General features: G+C 44.3%; 1 protein-coding gene across 1 annotated transcript; it reads left to right on the top strand.

The window, feature by feature from the left end:
* The first annotated feature begins 17,898 nt into the window (after positions 1–17,898).
* Positions 17,899–18,069, top strand: LOC131406194 (small ribosomal subunit protein uS14-like). Its single transcript, XM_058541909.1, has one exon. It carries the CDS (start codon positions 17,899–17,901, stop codon positions 18,067–18,069), a length of 171 nt encoding a protein of 56 aa, XP_058397892.1.
* Positions 18,070–19,021: the final 952 nt, after the last annotated feature.

Consider the following 19,021-nt stretch of genomic DNA (forward strand, 5'->3'; position numbering starts at 1 on the left):
ATGTTCAATAAACAAAGGTTTGAGAAACACTGTACACTCTCACCTGGCAATACACATTAGCATACTATTTAAAAAACTCTGACGAGTCCTACAAGAAAGAAACTCAGTTTAACTTGAATCCAATGTTTCCCAATTTACCTGAGTATGAAATCTCGTTCTCATTCCTTTCAACATCCTAAAGAGACTAGTGTGCCTTAGAACACTAGTTTGGAAAACACTATCCTGGATAATGTTTCTGTTTTTAACTATTCTATTTAAACAAACTGGTGAACTCACAATTTTTCAAGAATGGTCTGAGCCATAACAGCATGGTGGGGTGTGAATGGATCTGCTGTACCAGGCTCTGCTTCCTGCCTGCCCCATCCCTGTCCTTCCTTCTATGGTCTGTGCCATGACAGGTTTGGGAAACCATGCTGATAGATGTGGACAGAAAGCCCCAAAGCTCACTGCCCTTGGGTTTAAGCCAGAACTAAGAACGAGGCCAGAACCGGGACAGGCACGGAGCAGACTGTCCTTTTCAAGTTCACGATTCCTTCACACCACGTGCTGGCAGCATAAAATAGGAACAGCAAGCTGCATTTATGCTTTTCAAATCATGGTTACTGATGTTATCTGTTTTGTCTCACAAGAAACCTAGTAGGTAATTCAGATATGATTTGTCTTGTTTAAAAGAAGAGAAGAACCGAGACCCATGGGCTTCAAGTGACTTGCTTAAGGTCACGAAGCCCCAGAAGTTGCCAAGCATGAACAAAAGTACAGATCCTATGCCTCTCCAGCCGAGGCTCTTCCCTCTTCATGATGAGGTCACTCTTTCAAACTAAAACTACCCCTCGAAGAGATGTCCGCTGGCCCAAGCAGGTCTGCGAGCAGAGAGGAGAACTCCCTTATACAGAGGGGTAAGCCCCACTTACCCTGGGCCAGCAGCACCTGACACATCTACGGCAGAGGCTGCAAACTGGCAGTCTATCAGCTGAATCAGGCATGTGGGTTTTATTCAATCCACACAATGGGTTTTTCTGTTAGCTGCCTACATTTTAAAATCAAGAAATTTCACCTTAACATCTGGATTCCAGCTTCTCTTGAAAACTCAGGAGACCTGGCCACCCTAGGGCTGCATTCCTTTGGCAGCCATCAGCTGGCACAGTAGTCGCTGGCCCTCCAGACAGGAACATCCCCTCCAGTGCACCCCAGCACCCCCCATAACTCATTGCTTCACCTGCTGGGCCCTTTGGGCATTGGGGTTTGATGCCCCTGCTTTGTAGATGATGGTCTTGTTTCTAAGACCACCAGACAGGGAGGTGGGAGCAGAGTGGAGGGCAGAGGATTGCTGGAGAAAGAGCGAGACAGCACCCAGGAAGGACAAACTCTGATGTCTGGAATAACAACCTCCACCAAAAATAAAAGCAAGTTTCTGTAACAAAGAAAAAATGCCAACATAAGTTCCCTTTAACCAGCAGCCAAACGTTTTAATATTTATGCCTAGACTTTCCCAGGCAATTTTAATTCATATTTGCACTTTTCCTATGGAAAATAAAAAGGAGGACACGGGGTATAGAATGTGAAAAATACTCAAATGCCATCATTTAAATGGAATTGAATCCCTTTCAAAACACTGTGTCCAGCAAAGCCGCTGCCTTGAGAAGTGTTTTGTCAGTTCTGTGCACCACTCAAAACCCATTGAAAGCTATGAAAAGCCCCTGCCATCTCAGTGAACTCCAGATTCATTTGCTCTGGGGTTGGATTCTAATGTGGCCCCTTTGCAGCAGGAGCAGAGCTGGGGGCAACAGCTGAGGAACTGCTCAGGCCTGTGACAGGTGAACCTGTTATATTTCATTTCAAATCCATACACTGTTATGAAAAGAGCCAATTCCATGCGGAGAGTGCAGCATCCCAAACCCAACTTTGTCAGGCCTGGCTGGCGGCAGGGGGCAGAATACCGAGGCAGAAATAGCCAAGCGCATTTTTTTAAGTCCTTCAGAGTTCAATAGTTCAAGTTGGCTCTTTCTTCCAGAAAATTCACCTCATACTGGCTGTAGATTTGGCTAGCTGGGCATTGTACAGGTATGGGGATTAATTTCTCCCCAAAGCGAACTCTCGTCAGCCTGCCTTCCAGGTGCAGGTTCACCGTCGTCTCCCCCAGGAAGCCTTCCACCACCTCTCTAACCTTCCCCGCTCTCACTTTCCTCCCAGCTGCTGGAGTACTTGGTCTTTTTAACACTTGATCAGCTGCCTTGAATCGTTACTTGTGTTTTTTGCATGCGGATCCTTGTGAGTGGCAGCTCAACACGCTGGTCCCTCAGGACGGGACAGGGTCTCTTATTTCTCTTTATAAATACTCATGTGGTAGGTGCTCAGTGGGAATGGCCACCCTTATGCAGAAGGCTTTCTGGACATGAGATTCAGGGGCTCCAAGTGTGGCAAAGAAACAGCAGGAACACAGGCCTGGGGAACCAGGTGGCTGGGAGGATGGGCGTCTCAGGGGCCAATGGCTAAGGCCTTCCCAACCCCGTGGCACTGCCTGAGACCTGGCACCTTGTCCCTTCCCAGAGGAGAGGCAGTAGCCAGGAATGACTGAGGTAGAGTTTCTTACCATCCTGGTGGGATGGAGGGACTCATTTACAGAAAAGAAACATGTTACACATCTGAGTTTGTGACCGGGGATTCCCATTAGCCTCAAATCTAGCTGAATGAATTACAGAGGGAACAAGAAATGAGGTGTATGTTGTCAGCCTCAATGCAGAGGAGGGAGGGACTGAGACCACATGGCAGGAGGTTGCAACACAGGCTCTAGGAGCAGAGAAAGGGGTGTGAATGTGTCCCAGGTCTGGAACTGACGGAATAAGTTTACTTACAGAACCACAGTGCCTATTTGGATATAATTTCCTTATTGGTCTCAGTAGGTACCTGGACCCCTATCGTCAGCCCCCCAGGACAAACCACTAAGGGCCACCTGGAAGCCCCCAAAGAAGCAGGGTGCCTTCTTAGCAGAGAGTTCTGGCCTCAGGGGAAGACACTGGTGGCAAAGGCGTGCTGTGTCACACTGCAAGTGGCTGTCCTCCACAAAAGCTCCAGGACATGAACCAAGGTTCCCAAACCCACTTCACAGCCAACCACTCCTGGCACGTGGTTGAATGAAGAATTAGTGAATGAGTCAGTCAATGGGTGAGGCCCACCTCTACCATTCATTCACTAAAGAAGTATCCATTCCGCTTGTATTCACCAGTTGCCACGTGCCCTGCAACTGCTCCAGCACAGCTGTTCACCACCGTGTAAACTAGGTGTAGACATTCCCTGCCTTCACGGAGCTTGCCCTCTAATGGGGAGAGCAGACCACCAAAAACTGAGAAATGAATCATTTTATGTAGGGGTCTGTGCAACTGAAGAGAAGCAAAGCAAGAGGAGAGCATTGAAATGTGTTAGAAGAAAAAACTATCTAGATGGTCACCTGCAGGAAAGGTGACATTTGAGCAGAGACGTTTGTGAAGATCTGGGAAGGGAAGGTTCCAAGCAGGGGGAACAGCAGGCACAAAGACCTAAGGCAGGAGCAAGTGTGGCCAGGAATAGCGGGAATGTGGCTGAAGTGGAGGGAGGGGGCGCAGTAGGAGGGGGCTACACCGCGTTGCCGTTCATTATCCACACGTGCGCTCAGGAGCAGGCCCACCTATTACTCTTCCTTCTACCCCTAGTGCCCAGCCCTGGAGAGAAACGTAGGAGGAAGGCTCACTTTGGCTGCTCCCACTCCTAACCTGAGCCCCTAGCACCACTAAAACCCTACAAACCCTGCCCATAAGAGGAAGTCCACAGACCGCCCATCATTCAATGAGATAAAATGGAATGTTTTCCAACCCAGAACTTTGTGAACAGCCCCTTTGGGCCCAACATTTATGTTTGATACCAGCTCAAAGGAAATTTTCTGTCAAAGCATTAGTTACATATGTTCTGCTATTTTTGCGTCTAGGAGAGCAGGAAGCCCAAACAGTGTCTCAGTTTAAGGTTCCGAGGCTTCTCTCTCCCCTGCTTGAATCATTGAAGTGATGCTGAGCTCCTTAGATGGAAACATCAAGGAGGTGGAGAGATGAGAGGAAAATGCTGCTGACATGCTGAATCAGGCCTTTGTGACTGGGCCTGAGAGGACAGTCGGCACTTTGGCTAGAGACCTAGGGACCTGCCCTAGAAAGAACAAGTAAGAGAAAAGGAGAGGGCAGAGGTCAAAGTTCATCGGTGGGGCCGTAGTGTCCTCCTTACCTGTCTCAGCCACTCTACTCCTTCCCTAGCTGTTGATCACCTCTCATGTGGACCATCGCCCGCAACCGCAGCCTCACCTCCTACAGTGCACGGCCCATACTACAGGTAAGGGGTCACTCTGAAATGCAGACATGACCTGGCTGCTTTCTGTCGAAAACACTTCAAAGGCTCCTCACTGCCCTACAGACAGATCCCAAGCACCTTTCACAGCCCTGTCCAGCCTCCCTCTTACCACCCACCCCCTACACTCAGTCCAGCTGAACCAGTATTTCTCAAAAACCTGTCTCTGTGCTCATGGCAAGAAATATGTTTTGCAGGAGACCCAGTGCACACACCCACATAGGCTTGTGAAACACAAGTTTCAAGAAACAGTCATCCTTACTATATACCACGAGCCCTGATCTTTTCAATTCCATCTTATTCTATTTGTTTTTAAAGCTGGGCATGACACACTAAATTGGTTTCATGACCCACTAGCAAATCATGAACTACAGTTTGTGAAACAATATACTAAACTTATTTCTGCAGTCCATCCAAATCATCTTTCCCTCCGGTCCCTCTGAGATTTCATAAATGCATCTCTTTCTGGTGGAATTTCCTTTCTCTTCCCTATTGCCCCTTTCTTTTGATAATTCAGTTGTTTTCAACTTCGGCTGCACATTAGAATCACACAGTCTGCCTTAAAAATATACCAATGCCTAGGCACCCCCACGGCCTCCCCAGACTCTGATTTAATTGGTCATGGTGGAGCCCTACCCACAGTGCTTAGCACACAAAAAGTGCTCAGTAAATATTTGCTGTATGAACCTATGAGGAAGGTCCTTTTATTATCCCATTTTACAGATAAGGAAACTGACGTTCAGAAGGTTAAATAAATTAGCCAATGTTGTATAACAAGAAGTGGTAGAGCTGAGATTAGAACTCAGATCAGCCCAGTTCCAGGGTCAGAGCCTCCTAACCTGCACAGTAGCTTCCTCTCATAACCCAGAGAAGAGTCACAATGAGTCTCCAGACCCAACTTACAGCTGTTGCCAGTTTTTAAGGATGAAGATCCAAAGAAAGCCATCAGGTCTCACAGCAGGACTGCTTTTCCCCTGGCTCTTTTCTAGCCCTGGGTTTACACGGTATCCCCAGGGACTTGGTCTCCAGCCCTCTTATATTTCCACTTGGCTTTCTCACCAAGGTTGCTTCAACTCAGCTCCCTTACTCCTAACACCAGTAGGACACCTCCAAATGGACATTATCTCAAATAATAGGACATCCTAAACTCATTCTCTCTCTCTTCTCACCCCGAGTCTCACCTCCCTCCACCTCTCTTAATGCTTTCAATTATCTAAGTTCAAAATATCCCAACCCCAACATCACTAATGGGCCCTCTCCTCCCCACTCCCCCATACCATCCTGCCAGGCACCTGATCTCCTCTATTGCTGCTCCCCACACCCCACCCTTTGACCCCACCATTCCACTGGCCCATGGCCAGCCTGCTCCCCGTTCATCACCACTTTCCCCTGGACTGCAAGAGTGGTCTCCGTACGTCTTTCTGCTTCTAGGTTTCCCTTACCTATCAACCCCCACAAATAGAATGCCTGAAAATCTTCCAAAGCCCACTCTGGCCAGGTTTCTTCTTCACTCCAAATCCTCCAGTGAGCCCATACTAGCCCACACTGGTAGATAAAACCCAAGTGTCAGAGTCCACTGCTGTGAGCTGGTAGTAAGGGACTTTTCCAGCCACATCTCACTGTGGCTCTGCCACATGTCCCTCTACCTCTGACTAACAGGTCTACCAGGCATACCATTTCTCAGATATGCCTCCCACTCCCACGCTGGTGCCATATCACCCAATTGCAGGCGAAGAGCTAAAGGGGAAATGACACCATCAGGAGGACCAGCCCAATAAACCAGATGATTCAGACATTAACCCCACTGTTCTCCATGTTAGGACCATGGCATCAGGCCATAGCTTGGGTTCGTTTATGAGCGAACCCTGGTCATGTTAACTGTGAAAAAAAAAAGGCAAGGATGATAAACGTTTTTAGCGAGGCCAAGGGGAAGGCAGATATAGGTAAGGCAGCACAAAATACGGCAGTGAGAAAGGCTGGCAATCTGGAAGTTACACCAAGTTATGGGACCTCTATGGGCTATAGGGGAAGGGGATACTGGGCCCTGATATGCCCTCAAGTGAGATACATTTTCACAAGAAGAGGAAGTTCTTCTAGGGTGTCTGTCTGTTCTCTCGTAGATAAGACACGGAAGTCTTCAGGGAAAAATTATTCACAAACACCTCCCCCTCAGCAGAACTTTCTTTCCTCCCAGAGCCTGTGAAGGTTGGGACCATTCCTCTATCATCCCACCACACATGAGGAATTGATCTCTAGGTGTCCCATCCCATAACCAAACCTGGATGCTCAGGGGTCCCGTAGTCAGCCTTCCCTACCCCGCACCCTGCCTGCCGCAGGCCTGATGCTTCTTTGCCTGGGGTGAGTTGATTGGGGTCCCTACTTTGGCATTCCAAATGCCTAATAGGGAATAATTACAACTCTTAATTATACTTCAATCATTACATACCAACACCACAGCTGCTTTTAAGTTTTATTTTTCATTAAAGCAATGTTTTCAAGAGCTTGTTTAAAAAGAAGGAAAAAAACTGCTGAATAATCATTTATAATGTAAAAGTAAATAAGAACAAATTATGATCATGTTTGTGAAACAAAGCGATCTATCCAATCCAGTTAGTTATTAACCAAAAATCTCTTCGAGTCACCTGGAGCTTCAGATTCACGCTCTAAGCACAGTGACTCTGAATCTAAGATTCCAGGGTTAGTTTCCAGGAACCATAGACCCAAAGCTATTTTGGTTCCACAGACCCAAAAGCTATGGCGTTTACAAGAAAGAATGGCAACAAAAATTGCAGTCAGGCCAGAAGGATTGGTATTCCAAAGCGGAAGACTCCTGAAGACAATAATATAAATTCCTTGCATTGATAGAGCACTTCCCATCTTACAATGTATATTCAGCTGTATTTGTGCAGAGTCCAAGCCACATTTTCTTCGGTGGTTCTTAACCTTTATAAAGGTGCAGCTATGAAAACTCTTCCCTAGAAAAATGCACATACACCAAATATACGCAAGATTTGCATACAATTTTAAGAGGTTCACAAATTCACTAAGGCCATCCATGAATTCCTTAAGATTTATCATTTGCAAAGTTCTCAGTGTTCATTTTTTTATTTCAGGTAAATGGCTGAAGCATGGAGGGACTTGCAAATTATATGCACTATAAAATTTTTAGGCATGATTATTTACAGTTTATTCTACAAACACTGACTGAGTGCCTACCATGTTCCAGGCACTGGGCTAATAGCCAGAAGAAAGCAAGGATGTGGTGATGAATCAAATAGGATCTCTTAAGGATCTCACAGTTCAGTGGGAGAGGCAAGGGGAGGATGCATGTTATACTGAGAAGGAAGGAGGAGGGAGTGCTGGAGAAATTTGGGTCCCTATGATGCTGCCAAACTTGGCCTTGCTGCTCCATGAAAGCTGCAGGTGGGGTGGCAGGGCAGAACATGCAAAAATGGCATTAATATCAAGACCTGAGTCCCACACTAGGAATGCTGACTCCCTAAAGGTAAGCCCTTGAGCATGACCAAGTAGCCAGAGGATGTGACCAGTTCATCCATTAATTACCAGGGATGTATTGAGTATCTTCTAAGGACCCCACACACGCAGTCCAGGAATGGAAACTCATGACAGAGACATCTGCTGTAAGAAAAGCAAAAACTAAGGAGAGAGGATGTAGCTAAGTTCATTGATGCTTTATTGGGATGACTGCTTCCGTGTGACATACCAGCCCCCTAATTCAGAGCTCAGTTTCTGGTGTTTCCAACCTATTATTTTGCCAAGTAAACATTGGCTTGACCATCATCTACTATCATGATCATTTTATAAAAGAAAAGGCATTTCACCATTATTTAAGAATAAGAATAAAGGACAACCTCAGAATAAAGGGGGTAGTTTACTAAGAAAGAAGAGGTGGAATATCACACTGTGTGTATACTGTCTACCCACACAGCTCAGCGCCAGTTCACAGAAGAGCATTTGGAAACCACTATAAGAGGGTTTGAAAATAAAAGCGCAAGCAAAGCACATAAGGAGAAATTGCCCCCGCCCAGGATAGAGAAGGCAGGTTTCCCAGTGGAGGAACTATCTGGACTGCGTGCTAAAGGATGAAAAGAACTCCAGCTCGTGGGGTTGCTGGAATCACGTGGACACACTGGAGGTGAAGGCAGTTGGTGAGAAGCACATGGGCAACCTCATTTTTTGAACTCTTGTATCCGCCAACAATCCTTAATGTCCATGTCTGTGACTTTTGTACCTTATATGTTGTTACCCCTAGACTGTCCTTATACTCCAAAGTTGGACTGTCCTAACTGATGGACAAACACTTCAAGTTATCACTTGATGGCCTTGCTCCCCCAACAACAGTTCAGTTTTGTTCACTTTACTACATTTGTGTGTACTTCTTTATTTTTAAAAATACTTGAATATTAGATTATGGGGGAAAAAACCAAAGGCCTATTGAGAAAAAAAAAAGCATATAAACTTTGTGCAATTTAGAAAAAATAAGAATTATTTGGTGAGCCAAAAGTGGTACATTTTTAATTCCCATAGTACTCACTGGACTTAAGTCAATCAAGTATATGTTCAATTTTGAAAAAGAACAAAAACATAAATATGTAAGACTTCCAGTTAAATATGACCAATGGCCATAGGAATTTATCTCTTCTCCCTCTGAAAATGCCACTAAAACAATAGTAAAGTAATTTTTTTAAAGTATAATTACCCAAGAGAAAAGAGAATGAGAAAGGAGATATCATTGAATGAAAATTTCCCACAAATTTTAGAAAGACAGAAAATGGATGGAAGATTGGTAATTTGCACAGCAGGACAAACAAAGCTACCACCAATGGGCCCACAAAATGGAGATATCAACGATATGTAAACTAATACCTCTCTCCCTCCCCCCAACACAGAACCCCAGAAAGGCTTAGGACGTAAGGTTCTAGGTGCCATGAAAGGCAGAAGGTGGGGACTGTGAGACACAAAGCTGAAAACAGGAAAACTTATTGAAAGTAGCAATACAGCAGTATTGTGCCCCAAGATTCCCTCCACAACCCCAAACAGTCAGCTGACTAACTCCACCCACCCTATCCCCAAAGGCTTAATCTCTGGAGAAATTAATCCAGACAGACTCTGGACTCAAGAAGATCAGGCATATTAGAGAAGAAGGTAGGTTAACTTAAAATTTGCAGTCCCCCTTCCTCCACCCCATTCCCAGAAAGCTGGAAACAAGGCATTCTCCTCCTAGGCTGGAAACTAAAGGATACATATCCAGAGAAAAGATGGCCAGATTCTTACGTTTGCCTGGTATCACTACAGTGAAACCTACTAACTGACCAATCACTCACTCACACACGCACACACACATACACACGTCAAACAGGTTTTTAGAACCCTACTGTTAAACATTAACAGCCAACTGAGGATCATTAATATTTGAGGAAGTCCTCTGATGTGAAAGACAGAATAAAACAAACAGAAAAAAAGGAAAGAAGCAGGAAAACTGAGCTAACAAGAGACGTAAATGTCATATTTCAATAGAAAATAAGATATTACATCCAAGAAACAAAATAGGGTTCTATCTTTTTTAAAGGAACAGAGTTCAAGAAAAAATTTCAAAATAAGATAGCCCAATTTAAAAATTCAATGGAAAGACAAAAAATTTACCCCAAAAGTTGAGTTTTCACCTAATTTCCTCTTTTCTAGAGAGACCAAAGTAAAGAAATTGAACATGGGATGCAGAAGATAATGGAGCAATGCTTTCAAATGAGTTTTTAACCTGAGATTTTTATGACCAGCTAAACTATCATCCATGTGAGAACTATCATTCTTTTACAAACTTGAAAGAACTCAAAACTTAAGCAGGGAATCTGAAGCAGAACAGACATAGTATCCCTGGGTGATGCTGTGCCACAGGCCTAAAGAACAATCAGTCCAAATCAGAAGCAGGAAGACCAATGTTTCCAGGAAGGAGGACTCTAGGAGGAAAACATCAGAATTGATAGAATATCTATGTGTTTTTTGATAGAATATCTATCTATCAAAAAAATTTGATAGAAGTATGAAGGTCACTAATGAAAAATAAATTAAGGTTATGTAAAAAGAAAACTCTGCAAGTTAAAAATAGGGGGAAAAAGACATTAACTCTAGGAGAAACAAAATAAAAATTCCCCTAAAAAGAAAACAACCATTGTACTGTACTTGGCTTATCAACAAACTATGTTTACATAATCATAGTAATGTAACCATAGACTTCTAATTCAACCAAAAGACTTGTAATTATACTGGAAGAGTGGGGAGGTGGCAGTGAGGTGGGAGTGGAGGTGGGTAGGAGGATGTGTGTAAGTATTCTAAACCTGCCCATACTCTAGGAAGAATTCAGTCATGTCCAAAAGGGTAAATCAAGAAATGGATGTATTAGCATAGTATTTATAAATATGGAGGTAAACTCCCAAAGAAATATTAAAGGTGTTGAAAGTAGTTAATTCTGAGGGACAGAACTGAAAAGGGAGGAGGGATGGGACAATTGACTGCTGCTTTTCATTATAAGCTTTTTAATGACTGAGCATACATAATTTTGGTAAAAGTAAATTTTATTTTCTAAAATAACACACATGAAACATTACCATATTATTTAAGATTATGTTTAAATGATAAGAGGTTTTAAAGATTTTACTATATTTTCAGTTTTCTGAGAACAGAGACACCCTTATAACATGTAGGACTGTTGTTCAAATTCCACCTATTCAGTGCCTATACTTTCAGGCACATGTTACGTACGAAAGCAGGGATTTGACTGTTAATGCTTTTCTCTGTGGCTAATAGCTCCCCAGGCTTCTGTGGTTCTGAGTGCAAGCTTGCACTAATAATTTTATGGTTGGCCCAGCCTGTCTGGCCCACATGCTAATGACCCCATTCATTGTTCCCTATGATAACAACAGGCTGAGCTGCGATTCTCAACAGCTGGAGCCCTGAGCAGCCTGCCAGGCCAGGCCAATGCTCTGTCTATTCAGGAATCCACCTGGCCCTTGGCAGGAGCCTGAAAGCTACTCGTGCCAGCTTGCTCCCTGGCTCAACACTGAGTACCAAGTCCTCTCCCAATACATCCTCACCAGAAAGATGATAAAAGGCTTTTTTCAAGGTAATAATCCCATAATTGTGATGATTAATAATCTCCCCATGGTGAATGTCACATCTTCCCAGAAGCCAGCAGTAGTTAGACCCCTGCAATCCATGAAGCCTGCTGGGGCTGAGGGCCTGAATATTCATGGCACCCAGACCCACCTTCCCAGAGGTGCCAGAGGCTCTCCTTCTGTCCCGAAGTGGATGCCAGCCGCTGTAAAACAAGCCTGACACTGAGTAGACTATCAAGTGGGCCAGGCTTGATTTGGACAGTCTCAGCCCAAATCCAATCGCGTCCTAATTGGGTTTAATTGAGATTAATAACCTCTCACAACTGGCTTTAGGTATTTCATCAACAGACATCCTGCTAAGAAAACTGCTCTTCCAGCCTCCAATCTGTCCAAACAATTTCTGCCCTCCTCCCTACCCACCCTGGCTCCCAGCCCATCAGACCACCCAATGCTGTAGGGACAGGAGAAAATACCAAGGGCACTTTCAGGCCTCAGAGAGGATGGGAGAAGCAAAAGCAAAACTGCTATTGAGTTAGAAGTATCACAGCCCTGGCATGACCTTCTTTGCCCCATTCTGATGGCCCCTATAGGGTAGATGCAGGAAAGTTCTAGAAGTATTGTGGCCATGATTGTTAGGCTGTCTGCACTGCAGCTAATGCCTCTTGGTTCTGCCCATCTTGGTTGCCATGCTGGATTAAAAGTCATCATCAGTCATTCATTTCCTCAAAAGATGCTTATTAAGCACCCACTGTGTTCCAGGCACTGTGCTGGGCACTGGAATCTAGTGGAGAATAAGACAGACAAGGCACCTGTCCTCAGGAGTTTAGAGTCTAGACAGAGAGACCAACTAAGCCAATAATCTCACGTGTAGACATGGCCCAACAAATTTAATAAGGGCTGTCAAGTGAGAGTGTGGGAGGGATGATGGAGTAGAAAGAGGAGCCTAATTTAGATTAGGGGTCAGACAAGGTCTCTCTAGGGTCAACTGAAGGGTGAGTGAGAACTAGCTGGACATGGACAAAAAGAGCATCCCAGTCAGAGGAACAGTCTGTGCTGTGTCCCTGGGATGAGACTGTGACAAGTTGTTAGTGCAGCTGAAATAGAGCCAGCAAACAAGACAACAGAGCAAGATGAGGCCACAGAAGTCCACAGAGGCTGGATTATGCCTGACCGGGCAAGCCACAGAAAGGGAGATGGATTTTATCTAAGCGCAATGGAAGTGACTTATGATGCAGGACAGCTCTTTCCATGGTTTTGATGTCTGAGCATAAACTTCATAGCACAGTCGCTGCTTTTCCCTTATGGGAAACGCTTTCCTAGAATAAAGTAAATTCGTTCATTCATCCTTCAAAGTATATACCAAGGTAGTAAGACTAACTCACCCACACCGTTGGTGAAATCAGTCTCACGTGGTCAATGGTAAATCTTGTCCTAAAGAACTGCTGCATGCTTCATTCTGCCCGGGGACGTGGAGGCCACAGGAGAAAACACAGGCTCCTGACCTCAAGAGGCTGGAGGGAAAAGGTCAACTTGTGGTTCCCCAAACAGGAAAGGCTCTTTGAGACTCCTGTTCTGATGGAGTTCTTTTAACTTAGGACTTCAGCAGGAAACAAAACAAGTTGAAAGGAACTGAACTTCACTTTGGAATGAGAATTCTGAAAATATACCAACCAACACTTTTCACACGGACACACGCGTATTTCCATCTCAGTCCAGGACGTTCTTTGCTGAGGGGTGGTCCCATACAGTCAGTGCTGTAAAGAGTTAAGAGGAGGAGAGATGGATCTCTACTTTTTTAGATGGAAAAGCAGGAAAGTCCCCCATCTAGCTTCCTCCATCCCCATTAACACACACTCCATACATGGGCTATTCACAGAAGCACTTGATAGAGCATCATAGCTGAACTTTTCAAAAAACTCCGACACTGAAGATGCTTGTTGATGAGGCATAGAAGGTAATAGCTTTAGTCCCAAGAGTCTGCATCAGCAACAATAGTCTGTACTGAGCCTTTAAGGTGACGCAACCCTTGGGGACAGCTTTTCAACAAAACTGCATTTGGGCCCCCACCTTCTCCATTGAGGCATGAATACCATGCCTATTACCCAAACTGCCAGGTATGAAAGGAGAGAACATGAGACGAAGGTCACCGTGAGGCTGCAATTACCACAGCTCCAGCTCACCTTTGTGCTTCCCCATCTCGGCTGCTTTTCAATCGGGTGTTTTTTCCAAACCCACTGAAACTTAAACACTGGGCTGGGTTCCCCTCGTTGCAGGAGCTCTCTTTCCTAAGCCTCCTGGGGAAGTCAGAGGCCCCAAATTCTTGTCCTATCCCACTCCTCTTGTCCAAGGACGTTGGGTGGGGAGTCCCAAGCCTTGCAAAAATTTCCTTTGGAAAATCAGATCCTGGGAGCCTCTCTGCAGAGCAAGGGGTTGGAGCAGGTAAAGAAGTGTGAACAAGTGGCCTTTGGTTGAAAGGGAAGCAAGGGCTATAATGAGGCTTGTGATTCCCACGTTCTCGGAAGCTTAAAAATATAAACACCAGCAAACAAAGCAATTCGTGATACAAACTCTAATTGTTCCCTCTTCTCCCTTCCCGCTGCCTGTGCCTGAATTTAGCAACTCACCACTTGTCTTCTAGATTCTTGTAGCAGTCTCCCTGCCTCCAGCCTTGCCCTTCCAATCCAGCTCCCAGATGGAGACCGCCACCACTTCTATCAGAGTGACTTTTCTCAAACTCAGTTGTGATCCTGTCACTCTCACTCTGAACACTCTTCAACAACCATCCACTGCCTATTAGAGAAAGTCTAACCAAGCTCCTTGAAGTAGCAAACATGGCCTCTCATTATCCATCCCCTGTGACCTCCACTGTCTCGTATTCCCCCCACTCTTCTCTTTCCCCACAATGCACATCCTTCCCACTCAACAGAAATGCACAACCAATGGCAACTCCCGAATGTGCTATAGGGTTTGCATGCCTGTCCCTTTGTTTTCTCTGCCTGGGATCTTTTCTCCCTCTACCTTATCCATTCATAAAACTTCTTCTGTCAAAACACTCACTTAAATGTTACCTCACTCTGAAGCCTTCTCTGATCTTCTCTGATAACTGATCTCCTCCTCCATTGTCCAGTAGGACCTGTAACACCAAATGGCAAGTGTTGATTTACAGATTTTTCTATCCCACCAGACTGAGTTCCTCAGAACATAGATTAAAATTTCATCCTTCTCCAGTCCCTTACCCAGCACCTAGAATAAAAGGATCTCTGTATTTTTCATAATTAAGTAGAATCATTCCCATTTTACAGTTGAGAAAATGGAGGCCTAAAGAGGTAAGAGTTACAAAGTCAGTTGGCAGTAGACTTGGATCTAGAAATCAGTTTATCCAACTCCTGATCCAGAGTATTTTTCCATCAGGTCTCCCTTCCCACATGGGGCTGGGGCTGGGCCTGCCCATGTCTGCAGAAGGTGACATCTTCAACCTTAAGTCCCATTCAGCCAGAGCCGCATGATACAGAGGTCTCTGGGGTCTGGGTGTCAAGACCAAAACACAGGGCACTCCTGGGCACTGCCATGTTACTTCATTGCCTTTTTCTCCCATTTCCAGGGAGCTCGCTAGACTCCGTGGTAGCAGTTTAGCTCCAGATACCTAAACTCACCCAAGCTCTTGAGGATCCATGGGAGACCTCACTCGAAGCACTGTTTGCCAAGGAGTAGAAAGGTGACCTGTTTGAGTGGCCTTGGACAGAGGGTCAAGGGAGAGACATAGCACAGGAGCTGAGAATGCCTATATTTGTCTTAACCTCCCAGAGTCATATATATAGAGAAGGCCATTGGGAGGGAGCCTTTAATTACCTGCAGGTGTCCCAATTAAGCAGCACTGTCTCCCCAATTAGCAGTCCCTTCCATTGGAAATCATTAGGCTTAATTCCATTTCCCAGGAAACATCTCGATCATGGAAGCTCTGTCCCTAACTCCTGAGGCAGCCAGACTCCTGCTGACGTCAGCCTGGCCCTGTCTGGCCTAGATGATGATGCTAAATTGAGCTCTGGGTCAATTTCCCAATTAAACACATCCATTTAATTACACTATTTTCTAATGTTTAACCAGACCAAGAGTCTGTGTTTCTTAAATTACTTACTAAAGGTAGAGCATGTTCAAAGAAGGAGATGAGTTTGTAAGCATACTCCAAAAAAGCATCTCTGTTATAAAAAATAAATCTGAAACACCACAGGGTGAGAGCCACAAAGCACAGCCTGTTTTCTGGATGTAAGCTAGGGGCGCTACAGTTGCCGTGATTGTCAAAGCAGAGGAGCTGCCATTTCTCCCCCTTTTTGTTTCCTTCACTATTCCCAAAATTATTAAATTGAGGGAGAGAAGCTTAGGAGAGAAGAGAACTTTCCAGGTACAGATGCCCATAGATGGCTTTTCAAGTTCTCAGTCTGTGAATTCAAAATGTTTTAGTTGGAAGGTGAGGGAGAGGGACCGAAGGAAGAAGATGATTCAGATGTTCCCACCTGGACGACTGGCAGCAAAATTGCATGTCAGCACTAAAGGCAACTGCTGACTAACAGATTTATAATTTTTTTAGAGATCCTCCTCCTTGGTTGTGTCCAACTCTCTTGTTCCAAATTCAGAGAGCCCCATTCTCATGCTGACAACGGGTTGATTGCCAACCAAGGGGTTCTTTTCTCCCGTCTACACCAGCCTGAAATCCTTCACACCGCCATGTTGCCAAAGCAGCTTTCTTCCCCACCCCCAGCATGGCAACCTCCTTGCTCTCTGCTGGTTTATCTCTTCCTTCCTTCCACTTCATTCTCAGCAGACTTAAGCCTCCAGGGAAGGGGAAAGGGAGGGAGGAAAAGTACAAGATGGAATTGGTTCAATCACAATTTAGAGTCCCTGGAAACTTATCCACGAAAATCCTACAAACACATCTTAATTTTCACTCTGAAATAGACTATGAAGTTCAAATCAAATTCTGTTTCTTTAACTTTTTTCATATCCGTGTTAATCACATTCCAATGAAATTGAAGAGAGAGAAGTGCTCCTCTCCTTGATAGTAAATTTAATATGGAGATGATTAGAAGTGCATTTGTCATTGTTGCCTGGAGAGCTTCATGCGTTAGCCCTCCGGAAATTAGATCAACACTTAACAGTTCCTGCCGCTCCCCAATTCCTCACCACAGTGCCGGCCTCTGCAATAATCACCCTTTATTGATTTTTTCCCAGATTATTTACTTTTTAAACTTCATACTCAGCTTATCTTAATTCATTACTATGCAACATTTAGGGACAAACTCCCAAACCCTAGGGGACTTGGATCCTGTCCACTAATAGGTTGATTATGTGTGTGTATATATATACATATATATATATGTGTGTATATATATATATATATATATACACACACATGTACACACATGTACTTATACTATATACATATATATAATTTGTCTGAAGTCAATTGTTTTCTACTGACTTTTACCATTTCTTCCCTCTCTTCCCCAAAGACAAAACATTTAGATCTGATAAAGCATCTGGCCTGTTAGATGAGCTTCCCTTTCTCCCTTACAGCAATCCTGAATGAAAATGTCACTGCTCCAATAGTGGTCTAGAGACATTTCCCAGGTACAAGTCACAATTTGTCACTGGGTTCAGTTTCAAAGCTTTCTGATTGGGGAAAATGCAACTCTTCAAATTTTTCTTAACAAAGTCTCAAGTCATCCCTGAGAATTCAGATGTCTTGCAACCCACGCTTCCCGGGCCTCTCTGCTACCTCCAGGGAGTAAGCCGGATAAAAGACTTGTGATAATAGTAGAGGTGATCACAATACTAATAATAGTTAATAACTAATAATAGTTAACATTTGAGTCCTCACCCTGTTCCAGAAACAATTGGATAGTGCTCTCTCTGTATTATCTCACTTATGTGATAGATATTACTATTACCCACATTTTACGGAAAGGGAAACTGAAGTTTAGAAACGTCAAGCAATTTCCTCAAGAACACACAGTTAGTAACTGACCGTGCCCAGGATCAAACTCAGTTTGTTCTATTTCCAAGTTGTCTGAAACCTCAGAGTAGACCAGGAAGGAAATTAACCCTGAGCAGGTTAGCATCTACTGTCCTCTGTATTAAACCTCAATTTCTGCCCAGCTTACATGAGTGCAGGTTAATTCACTATATTAGCTCTGACCCTGGACTCAGGTTCTGACTTCAGGTGCATCACTTTCCCTCTGTGTTTTAGTTTTCTCATATATGCAATGAGAATATTGGACTAAGTAATCCCATTGGAAACTTCCAGCTCTGACAGTCTAGAGTTCTAGGTAGATGTGATATAGATAGTACTATGGACAGACATTGAAAGTTGGAGAGCCTTTTACCTCCTTGCCTCCAAGAAAGCAAGATGGGTCACCAGCAGCTCCACTGGAACCCTCTGAGAAAATTAGGCCAGAGTTCTCATTTTTGCCGCGTCTGCTCAAACCTGCACAGTCTGATCCGGAAATACGGGCTCAATATGTGCCACCAGTGTTTGCATCTTTACACGAAGGACACAGGCTTAATTAAGTTGGACTAAGTGAAACTTTCTTGAATGGGACATCTGCTTTACCAAAGAAACAATGCTAGCTCTTTGTACATAAATTTTTTTAAAATACTTCAAAAAAAATATTTTAAATAAAGTTGGAGAAGCCCTGGGGGGTGATCTAATCTAAGTGTGTCAAATGCACAGCATATGAACTGCCTCTTCCCTCTGCTGTGCCCATGGCAGACATCACTAATGGATCGTGGTCCTCTTTCTTGCTGAGCCCAGTTGTAGCTTCAGAATCCTTTTCAATTCTATGCTGAGGAAGCAACTGAGTGAGACAATGGCACATTAGATAAACCTATTTGCTATCCCTGATATTAACCAACTTTCCCTATTCACAAATGAGGAAACTGAGACCCAGAGAGAGTAAGGGATTCAATAAACATCTGTTGAGCAATTAATATGTGCCAAGTCTTGTGTTAGATCCCAAAGATAAAAGGATGAACAAGACACAGTCTTGTGCTTTGACAACTTTCAGTTTAGTGAGCGATGTATGCTGTTAAACAAGCAATTACAATACTGTGTAATGCGTATTATTTGGCCACATGGGAAGACAACTAACCTAGACTGACAGATTCCTGGAAGGCCTCCTACAGGAAGTACTTCTTAAGCCAAGACTTGAAGGGATATAGAAGTTTGTCAGATGAAGAAGAGGTGACCATTCTAAACAGAGGGAGGAATCCAACAGTGCAAGAGAGCTCAGACTACTAAGAAATTATAAGCTGATAGGGATGGCTGGAGACTTGGAGAATAATATATGAGTTAGGGAATGGTGAACACAGAGGAGGCCAGCAAGGATCAGCCCATCAATGGCCAGACAGACCATGCTATAGAGGACATTCTCCTGGCTGTACTTCTCCCATTGAAAGGTAGGGTCTTTGTCCCTTCTCCTTGAAACTTGACAGGCTTGTAACTCCTGCAACAGATATAGTACTGTGGAAAT

This window comes from Diceros bicornis, chromosome 1 (genome assembly GCF_020826845.1).
Source record: "Diceros bicornis minor isolate mBicDic1 chromosome 1, mDicBic1.mat.cur, whole genome shotgun sequence".
Classification (NCBI taxonomy): Eukaryota; Metazoa; Chordata; class Mammalia; order Perissodactyla; family Rhinocerotidae; genus Diceros; species Diceros bicornis.